The sequence below is a fragment of the Papio anubis genome, chromosome 4, assembly GCF_008728515.1.
Source record: "Papio anubis isolate 15944 chromosome 4, Panubis1.0, whole genome shotgun sequence".
NCBI classification, from domain to species: Eukaryota; Metazoa; Chordata; class Mammalia; order Primates; family Cercopithecidae; genus Papio; species Papio anubis.
Genome location: NC_044979.1, coordinates 526,101 through 537,324, shown reverse-complemented (window position 1 = coordinate 537,324; position 11,224 = coordinate 526,101). Strand labels below are relative to the sequence as shown.

Here is an 11,224-nt window from a genome sequence, read left to right as displayed (position 1 = left end):
TTCTGCAGTTATTTAGACAGGCGGGTACAGGCGGCGTCAAAGGCATCCGCCCCTTCCGAGCGCACACCTGGCCGGGTCCTCCTCTCCCCGCCCCGCGCCGGCCGCGCTTCCCAGTTCTCTCCACTCGGAGCCGGGCGCGCACTGAGCACCCCGTTCCCAGCCGGGGTCAGCCGCCGGGAAGGCAGGGCATGAGACAGAGAAGAGGAGGGACGGGGAGAGGCTGGGGGTGCTGGGGGGGTCGCGGAGACCAGAGGGAGCGCGCGGTGGGCAAGAGGCAGGGGCGGCGAGGGCAGGGGCGCGGAGTGAGGGAGGTGGGGGGCGGGGAGGGGAGGTGGGGGCAGGGGAGGTGGGGGCGGGGAAGGAGGTGAGGGGGCAGGAAGAGGAGGCAGAGGCAGCAGTTGTCGTGGGAGGAGGGAGACGAGGACTGGGAGGCGCGGGAGGCAGGGACGGGCAGGGGCGAGCAACGAGACGCGGCGGGGACGGGCGAGCAGGGAGCGCGCTCCAGCTGCCGGGACGGAGGGGGCGGCCCACGCGCTCGGGCCGCTCGGCTGCAGCTGCGGGGCCCGAGGTCTCCGCGCACTCGCGCCCGGCCCATGCTGGAGGCGGCGGAACCGCGGGGACCCAGGACGGAGGCGGCGGGCGCTGGGCGGCCCCCGGCACGCTGAGCTCGGGATGCGGACGCTGTTGCCGCCCGCGCTGTTGACCTGCTGGCTGCTCGCCCGGGTGAGTGCGCCCGCGACCCCCGCCCCACGGCGCCCCGGACCCGGGTGTCCCCTTCCGATGAGAGCGCTGCTCCCGCCGGGCTTCGCCTTCCTCCCGGGTGCTGGGGCGCGGGCGGGGTCGGGGAGGGGGAGCGGGGTCGCCCGGGGTCCGGAGCTTCCTCCGGGGAACGTGAAGCGCCAAGCTCCGGCCCCGCCGGGTTGCGGGACTCGGGTTGGGAGGCTGCCTGCGCCCTTCCCCGCGCCCCATCGTCCGCGGTTTGCTGGGAACGGGGTCGTTTCTCCCTGGACGCGTCAACGATGAGCTGCTTCGGGGCCGTCCCGGGAGCTGGGAGCTGCGGGCACCTGCGCGGGCTGCGCGTTTCACGGGGAGATCGGGGTTGGCGTTGGCCGCAGACGCCTCTCGGCCCCTCCCTATACTTACTGTTTGTTTGTTTTAGTGTCGGGGGGACGTGGCGTCGGTTAAGTAAAGTTTCCTTTTGAAAATAGTTGCTTTTTTCCCCAAGAGCACTGGAGGAAAAGAACCGCGCATAAGTTTGTTGAGTAAGTGCCTTCGCGCATGGAGTTCTGAATTATTCCCTTTGTGAACCTTTAAAAAAAAGGAAAGAAAGAAAAAAATCCGAGCGTTGTTTCTTGCTTTCCTCTCGGAGACTGAAGCGGGTTTGCGGTGCGCGCGGTTTTCGTGCGCGTGGCAGCCGAGGTGGGTCTGGATCGATCCGCGGCCGCTGTGCCGCTGGGAGGCTGCGCTGCCGACCGGACGGTGTCATTGATTAACCGGCGACGCCCGGTCTGCAGCGGGGCTCCAGCCACACTCCCTGGCCTTGCGCGGGGGCGCAGCCGGGCTTTCCTCCCTCCAGAGTGGGCGCTTTGCGGAGCGGGTCCTTGGAAAGTACCAGGCTTTATCATGGTTAATGCCGCTTTCATTGCTAAAAAAGGTCCTAAGTCATTGCTCTGCGTATTCCAGGAATGTCAGGTATTATAATGCCTTTTATACGTTAACAAAGTTTTTTCTTTTTACATCAATATAATTTCCTTAATTCTGAAATTTAAGCCACTCACTTGTCCTGCATGAAAACAGAGGACTTGGAGCCGGGAGTCAGTGCCTGGTGCTGGTTCAGTCACCAGCTCTTAGAAGCAAGCTCCGGGCTCTTTTAAATGGAGCTAAAGGTGGCAGCAGTTCCAGCATTGTTTTCCCCTTAATTGTGTTAGGAAATTGTGTTCCTGGTTGGAACTCTTACTGACCATTTCAATAGTAAGATAACTAAACATAGATGGCCATAATGCACCGCACAGTATGATTCTCTGTGGTTATTACTTTAGTACAAGTAGAATTTTGGGTAGTGGCGGGAAGGGAGAAGATCAAGACCAAAGGATGGGTGGAGGGAGCCCTCCTTAAGCCCCTAAGGGCCGCTAGGCAGGCCCTGGGCTGACTTGCGGGTGGGCGTGAAGAGCAAGAATGTTGATCTAGGTAGAAATGGTGGCTTCGGAGAGGAAGCATTGTGTAGTTCTGTCTTCTTCTCACGTTAATAGACTGCTAATTACTATCTTTGTAGCATCTTTCACTCCCTTGACGGAGCCTGACTGGAAATCGCCCCCTCGTCTCTGTGGGGCCACAATGGTGATTCCCCCGCCTCTGCCTCCCTCCTCATCTTGCTCATCTTTTTGAATATCTCTTCCACCCCAAATTCTAGTCAAAAGGATTGCAGTTTTATGTGTAGTTAGAGGGTTAAGCTTTGAACGTGTACCAACACCTTTAAAAATAAAGCCCTTCTTTCACGGCTCTTTCCCCGGGTGGAGGCCGTCCTCGGAGGAAGCTGCACAGTCCACAGGCCTCCACTTAAACCAAACCAAAGGCTGCGAAATGGAGGAGCCGGCTATGGAGAGATTAATGGAGTAAAGAGCTCTGTTGCCTCCAAATTAGTACCGATGTGTTATGTTAGTAAGTTCATTTTCCTGCTCAGAAAAAAATATTCTATTAGATTTTGTATTTGTTTTATATTACCTTTACAAAGTAAATAATGAAGTTTTTTTAAAATGCCGGAAAAATTAAGGTGATTGGTTTTAAATGCATTTACGTTTGGAAGCAGTTTAAAACTGTGAGGTTTTGGGTTGTTTTTGTAGAACTTTTGCTTGCTTTTCCTCTTATTGTGGAATTTTTAGTTATTAATATTTCTTTTAACCTTGAACAGGTGAACAGCATTCACCCAGAATGCCGATTTCATCTGGAAATACAGGAGGAAGAAACAAAATGTGCAGAGCTTCTGAGGTCTCCAACAGAACAATACAAAGGTAAGGCAGAGAGCTTGGTGAGTAAGAACTCCAGTGACAATCTAACCGGGAATATGCCTCACTCAGCTGTGGTTCAGGGTCACCACCTGCATCTTTAAAAAAAAGAAAAAAGAAAAAGGCCACTTCCCACTGTTTGTTGATGAACTATAGAGTGTTGGATAGGTAGGGTCTTCACACACACCTTCAAAAAGAAAACCTTAATTCTTAACAATAATAGTTTCCATGGTTTGAGATGATAGCAACAGTTACTAAAACAATTTCACGGGCTTTGTTATGCTTTGCAAAAGCAGCTTCAGTTTTCCAGGGGATAAAAGCATTTATCTGAATTCTTGCATTTTAAATTCCTAGCTATAGGACAGATGAGTTTGATCTGGTTAAGGATGATGGATCCTTGGCAGAAAGTAAATAGGAAAATGGGACTTTGGTTGTGCTGAAGACGGGCCTGCGGTGCACCCTGTGAACGTGCAGGTTGCCTTCTCCAGTTTGACAGAGGCGTGCTGGGCCATCATGCCCCAACTGGGCCTGCTAACAACCTGTTTATAGACTCTGCCCCGGGATAGCACCCAGCCTATAAATAGTAGCAAGGCCTTTGTCTGTCAGCTTTCTCTGCTCTTTGTCATGATTTTCTCCTCTTCAAGATAGAAATTAAATCTGTGTTAAAACAGTCTGGTGTCCTGTAGAGGGCCTCAGATGGTGGGCTTTATTCAAGAATAGCCCTGCCCAGCAGAAATAGAATACAAGCCACATTACAATGAGTAAAAGAAGCATGAGAGATTAATTTTAAGAGTATCATTTATTTACCTGAATAAATCTGAATCTTTAACATTTTGACGTATAATCAACCTAAAATTATTAATTTTACATTCTTATTTTATGCTAAGTTGTAGAAGTCCAGTGTGTTTTTTGTGCTTACAGCACAACACAATTTGGACCCCATTTCAAGGTCCAGTAGCCACAGGCGGCCAGCGGTCTCCATGCTGGACAATGGGGCTGTAGCTTGCCACTAAAACTGGTGTCCCTCACCATTCCCATCCCGCTCTGAGCCACCATTTTCCAGTCTGAAACATGCAAGCTCTGCCTCCAAGACTTCTTCCGGCTTTAAAGATCTGTGATTCCGTGGTGCACGCATGGTTCTGGCCCATCTTCCAGATTGTCTGTTTGAACTCTGTCCAGAGAAGGACAAATAAAGCTGAAGCCATGCTGAGAGTCTGTCCTGGGAAATGCTGACGCAGCCAAGGAGATGTGGATGGAGGAGGCAGCCAGGCCACCACGGCAGAAGCAGCAGCATGGCCATGGAGGGTCCTTCTTCCCAGTGAAAATTCTGAGTTAGGAAAGGTAGTCCTGAGGAGAGACGGGCGTTTAGGATTACCTGGTTACCTGGGGGCCTGGGGACCTGGGCAGCCCTCCTCACCTCCAAGTTCCAAATTGTCCAGTTTCTTGTTTTCATGGGATATTAGAAATGCAGATTTATATAAAATATTCCACTTTCTTAAAAGCTTGCAAGCAATACTTTAAGAAAACAAGATTTTGAGGGAGCCTGGAGCTATCTGATGGCTCACTGCACAATAGCTGGACCCTAGCTTAACCCAAGATTGGAGACGCTTCCTGGGGTACCTTCACCCAAAGATAGGTCAGCACATTTAAACTATTCACAGGGGCTCCTCCTCAGTGGGCAGTCTGTGTGTGAGTCACATCGGACGCTAGGGGCCACAGGTCCCAGGCAGTAACTCAGCCCCACACCAGCTTGAGTGGGTTCAGATGCAGGCCTGAGGGCCCCTTGTAGGCAGTGTTGGTTGGGAAACTTGTCACTGGGCTTTTTTGTAGCAACAGGTGTCTACCTGGACATCTTGTATTGAAGGCTCTTATTTCCAGTATCAGCTCTGTAGGAAAAATATCTGTATCTCATCTGCTTTACCTTTTTGACTTGCATGAAGTACTTGGTAACAAGACACTGCCCTTCAGGAGAGAAGCAGCAGCGTGCCGGGGCCTCAGCCTGGCCACTCTTTTTTTTTTTTGTACTCTTTGAAATATGCATGGCTCAAATGCCAGAGATGTAAATAGAAGTAAGTTACCAGAATAAAGATGCTATCAGCGATGTGAACCAGAATCCACAGGCTGAGGCTGAGGAAGGCGTCTGATTAGATGGGCTGAGTGACTCCACGGGACAACAGTGTGCATTTGCACCTAATGCCAGGTGAGGTGAGACACTGAGGGTCTGTAACAGCCACTTCTAAATCTGTACGATTAAGAAATTTGTGTGAAAGAGTGCCAGAAATGAGGTGAAAAAAACCTAGCTTCCAATTCCAGTGACATAATTTGTGTAAGTCTGATTTGGAAATTTTTCTCTTTATTACATGTTGAATCTAAAATAAAAACACATAAATCCAGACAGAAACCAATTTCAATTCTAAACTCTCTAACAGGATTCGCTTTGTAAGCTTAGGAGTTATTTGGAGCTGTGTGACTTAACATCGATGCATCACTAAGACAAGCTTTCTCTTGCTGATATGCGTGTGAGGCACTCCAGGCGTCAGAGCCGAGATCCAGCCCTCTTCCCGTGGCCACGCCAACCTGCAGGTGGAAAGGACAGGTCTCTCAGGGGGCTTTGTCCAGGCTTCCTGCCTAGGCACAGGCTGGATAGGAACTTTCGTGTGACTTCAAATCATTCTTAACGCCTGTGTCTGGAGGGGTGTGACCTGCGCTGCAGAGAAGCAGAGGTGGTTTCTGTGTGTCTGGGAGCTCCCTGTTCTGAGCCATCCTTCAGAGGCACATGGCTGAAATGGATCTGATGGTGAATGTCAGCTTAGACCAGGCCATGGAAGGTGCTAGGCTTAAAAACTAACTTTTCTTTGATTTTTCCTTTAAACAATGGATGCTGAACTTATTTCGATCTACGTGTCAGGAACTGTGAAAGATTTGAGGTCATTCCCCACTTGCAGGCTAACAAGGTAGCCTGCCACAGTTTTGCAGGTGCTGCAGAAGACGTGAGATGCTGGGCCAGAGACAAGAGACTTGCTGTTCATGCACAGCAGGCATCATGAGCTGCATGTACCCACAGGTTCCCTCTGCTTCCCAAGTCCCCCAGGAGCAGTGGGAGTGGCCCACACGGATGCAGTGCATTTGTGTCATAGCTGAGGAGAACTGGCTTAGGAAACCCGCGATGTCAAAAGGAGGCTGCTGGCAAACCCCCAGCCGTTGTTACAAAGAGAGATGATATCTTAATTATCTTAATTATCGAACTCTCCTAGGTTGTTTGCTATACAAACATCCCCAGAAAGAAGGATGCCTTATGTCAGAGAAACATATTTTCTATCATACTTGGGAGAATGATCTCAAGTAAGGATTGGTGGCTGCTGAGTAGGATATAAATGTGTTTCCTTTACGTCCCATAGTATCCTGAGACTTTTGTGATCGTAACTCAGTGTGTGATTTCTTGGTCCTTCTCCTACAGTGCCCAGAGGAGATGGCATCTTGTTTCTGTTGCTTCTTCCGAGTCTCACACGGTACTTAGCATCTAAAAAGATATTTTAAAAGCTGTTGCTGAACAAATTAATGAAACTTCTCACAGTAGAAATTAAGCGATCATATACACACACACACACACACACACACACAGAAAAATTCTGTTCAGAATGTATGTAATAGGAAATGTCTCTACAGACTCTGCTGCTGCCAGCCCCAAGCTGGAGAGTCGGGGCACGCACAAGTCCACACATGGGTAGACCCCACTTTTCCTTCCAGACACGTGGAAGCTGGCACACTCTTCACACATGCACTCGGCATCTTGCTTTTCTTTTCTGTTTTGCATTTTAACTTAACAATGTATTTGGTGACTGTTCTGTATTTGTCCTTATATTCTATTTAAGAGCTGCTATAGTATTCTAATGTGTTTCTTTAGTCTCTCCCAGGTCCATGGACTTTTAGGTAGTTGACAGTGCTTTGCTACTACAAACAATGTTCTAGTGACTGCTTTGTTGGTGGGAATAAAATATTTCACCAGCATTTGAGGGTTAACTTCAAGCCACTAATATAAAATTGGAATCACCATCTCCTATGACCAAATGACATGATTTTCGCCTACTTTCTCATTCCTGTGACGGTTGTGTCACGTGGAATATACTTAATCACATCCCATTTTACACCTAGTCTTTTCTTTCTTGTTCCTCTTTGTCAGAGGAAACCGGACAGTGTCCACGAATGGGTTCCACAACATCATGTGGGGCCTGGCCCTCCTTGGGGGGTCCAAGGCCTGTGCTGATGGCAGCATTCCACCTCGCCCTGTGGTCTCGGCTCAGCTGTCCTGTGATGCTGGTCTCTGCTGCGAGAGCTGAAGCTCTGGTGGGAGCTCGCTGTTCCTGGTCCTTAGCAGACGTTCCAGTCAGACCTGTGCTAAGAAACTAAATGAATAATCACTGTCTTATGCTCCGGGAGGTCTGAACCAAGCAGTTTTGGAATCTACGGCAGAGAGCAGAGAAGTAGGTTCCTCTGATGTCAATATTGATGGTGTAGACATCAGCTGCATCTTAATTGGTGCCTATCTCTTTCCTTTCCGTTTTCTCTCTGATATAAGTAGGTCCTTGTCCTAGTGCAAATAACTCTTTGGACTGGTGAGATAAACAGCCTGGTCACTTTTTTCTTTTGGATCTTTTTGACTAGATTGTTTCTATTTTCTAAACTCCTTAAGGTCATTTCCTCGTCTTGGATATTTAAATAATTAATAACTGTTTATTGGTTGAAATAGTCTTAAAGTAATGTCTTTATGGCCTGGTGCAATGGGCTCACACCTGTAATCCCAGCACTTTGGGAGATCGAGGCAGGAGGATAACTTGAAGGCAGGAGTTCAAGACAAGCCTGATTCACATAGCAAGACACCAGAAAAACCTTTTAATTAACCTGGTGTGGTGGCACACACTATAGTCCCAACTTGTCAGGAGGCCGAGGCAGGAGGATCGCTTGAGCCCAGGAGTTCAAGGCTGCAGTGAGCTGTGATGGCACCACTGCACTCCAGCCTGGACAACAGAGCAAGAAGCTGTCTCTATTTTTTTTTTAAAGTAATGTCTTTATATTTATTTTTTATAGGAAACAACTCTCACTGAACTAATTTTTACCCTGAATAAAATGCTTATCTTAAGCATCATAAAGGGATTTATGGTTGAGAAGTCAGTTTCCGTCAGGTGAAGGAGCCACTCGGAGGTGCACCGGTGGCTTCTCCTGTCTGGGAAGAACAGAGCTGTTGCCTAGGTGACCACAGTGGGTCACAGGAAGCCATTCGGGCTGGGTGGCCGGCCCCTTGGGGTGAGCTGCTGCTGATGGGGTCAGAGTCAGCTTCCTCCCCACCCCTCCTTCTGAGGTCAGGGCTCAATCTGGTGCTGGTGACCCGAGACGCAGCAAGCTCCCACCTGTCGATGGCCTCTCCCAGTGCACACCTCTCTGCCCTCTCCACTCCCCTCCCTTGATCTCTGTCTCCTCCATCCTTGGGCTCTCACACCTGCCTCCTCCTTCCCAGGTACGTCCTCAGAACCTGGCTGCTTCCTGTCCTGCTGGTGGGGGTTGGTGACGAGTGGCTGCTCCTTCTCCAGGTGGCCACAGCAGTAACAATTCCTGCTGGCCTCATTTTTTGTGATTTTATATTGATATACCCATTTCACATTCTTTACTTACGAGCCATGGTTTTTACGGCATGTTGTCTGTCGGGCCTCCTTTTCCTGGGCTCAGCCTGATCTTCCACAAGGACTGTGTTGGCGCAGGGGTTCTCGAGAGGCTCAGAGACCTGGGCTGGCTCAATGGAAACTAGACCCACAGCCAGCGTGCAGCTCTCCACATACACAGCTCCTCAGTGTGGCCAGTGGCCTCTCAGCTTCTTCCTGGGCAGCAGTGCTTGTCTGGGGTACATGGCCACTATGGATGGACATTAATGTGTGCTTTTGTGTGGCCTGTCAGATTCTTGGTGGCTTTGGCTTTCACATGTTTTTGATGTGCTGTGGTTTGAATATTTATCTCCTTCAATACTCAGGTTGAAAGTTGATCCTCAATGTGGTAGTATTGAGAGACGGGCCTTGAAGAGGTGATTGGATCATGGAAGCTCTGCCCTCGTAAGTGGGTTAATCCATTAATAGATTAGTGGGTTTTCATGAGAGAGGTGTTATTGTAAGAAGAGAGACCTGGGCCAACACGCTCAGCCCCCTCACTACACAATGCCCTGTGCCACCTGGGGACCATGAGGAGTCCCAACCAGCAGGAAAGCCCTCACCATTGTGGCCACTTGACCCTGACTTGTCCAGCCTCATAACTGTAAGAAATAAATGCCTTTCCTTTGTAATTTACCCAGTTTCTGGTATGTTGTTATGAGCAACAGAGGCAAACTTGGACACTTGAGCAGATTGCAGCTCTTTCTGAAGGGGACTTGAGACTTGAACCTCTTTGGTCACAAAGCTTTGTAGAGTTTTCTGGGTCAATACCCAGTTCCAGTGATGCTCCAAAGGCTTCATGGCCAGGGCCTGTATGTTTGAGGCTTGCCTCGTGTCGTGGGATGAGTGGAAATTAAACCATCCGGTTGACATTTGCTGATGCGTTGGCTGATCCTCTCATTTATTTATTCATTTATTTATTTTTTCTGAGATGGAGTTTTGCTCTGTCACCCGGGCTGGAGTGCAATAGCATGATCTCAGCTCACTGCAACCTCCGCCTCCTGGGTTCAAGCAATTCTCTTGCCTCAGCCTCCTGAGTAGCTAGGATTACAGGCGCCTGTCACCAAGCCCAGCTAATTTCTGTATTTTTAGTAGAGATGGGATTTCACCATGTTGGCCAGGCTGGTCTCGAACTCCTGACCTCAAGTGATCCACCCGCCTTGGCCTCCCAGAGAGCTGGGATTGCAGGTGTGAGTCACCACACCCAGCTTCCTCCTATTAATATTTTCCAGCAGGTTTTTATGGAACAGACACCAGATTGTAAAAAATAACTTTCCTTTTTAAATATAATTTTTATTATTTTATTTTATTTATTTTTTGAGACGGAGTCTCACTCACTCTGTTACCCAGATTAGAGTGCAGGGGTGTGATCTCGGCTCACTGCAACTTTCGCCTCCTGGGTTGAAGCAGTTCTCCTGCCTCAGCCTCCCAAGTAGCTGGGATTACTGGCATGTGCCACTGAGCCCAACTAATTTTTTGTATTTTTGGCAGAGACAGGGTTTCACCATGTTGGCCAGGCTGGTCTCAAACTCAAGTGATCCACCTGCCTTGGCCTCCCACAGTGCTGAGATTACAGGCGCGAGCCCTTGACAGCTGGCCCTTTTTTAATATTAAAGACTCATTTTTCTTAACTAATCAGAGACTAAATAAAGACAGCATGAAGCTTAATAAGTTATCCTGATAAAACACAAAATCATTGTTTTCTAGGCCAATTACTTAAAACATAAAAAAAACCCACTTTTGTAATTAAGAGAAGACCAATATTCAAGAAAATACTGTCCTATTAATAGAGAGAAAACAAACTCACTTTGTGTCAGTACTTTACTAAGCTTTTTTTTTTTTAACAGAAACTTATAAATAAAATCATTCTAATCTTAGAAGTTTGACCACACATAAAATTTCTTTTGTCAGACCTTCTGCAACTGTGTATACCCAACCAGCTTTTGTCTTACTCATTTTCTTCTTTTCCATTCTGGAACAATCAGTCATCTTGCTTTAAGATAAAAGTACTCTCTTTTTCCTTAAACACAGACCTCATATACTTTTCCTTATTAAAAACACATCCTACTTTCTGTGTACATTTTTCATATACAGTTGTTTGCTTTGATATTTATTTCTAGTGGTTTTAATTACACATGTTAATTCAAATTCTTAATCCTTAGCGACATTAATATGCACTGTGAATTAGGAAGTACATGATATCATAGTTATTAAATGGCACGTACTTTCTTAGCACAGGACACGCTTACTGGCAGACTCAGGTAGCTCCAGTTCCTCTATAATAAGCCAAAAATACTTAAGCTTAAACTTCTTTTTAGGAATTAGTGTTTTAGTAGTTTATCTTATTTGGGTATGATCTAGATATGTAGCAAATATCATTTAATTTAACTTAGTATAATTTCAGAATTTCAAGTTTTCAAAAAGATTTTGGAAACTGTTTTTAAACAGATAATATCAAACTACCTGTCATCTCAGGTTACTTTTTTTGTTGACAAATTTTTTAAGAGGAATAATGAGCTTATTTGACTA

General features: G+C 47.8%; 1 protein-coding gene across 1 annotated transcript in view; it reads left to right on the top strand.

Annotated features, from left to right (window-relative positions):
- Window positions 1-493: 493 nt before the first annotated feature.
- VIPR2 (vasoactive intestinal peptide receptor 2) overlaps window positions 494-11,224 on the top strand; it is a 104,134-nt gene continuing 93,403 nt past the window's right edge. Inside the window, 2 exon segments of the mRNA XM_031664968.1 lie at window positions 494-723; window positions 2,909-3,008. Of these exon segments, the coding sequence (XP_031520828.1) occupies window positions 673-723; window positions 2,909-3,008 (151 nt within the window). The 5' untranslated portion in view covers window positions 494-672.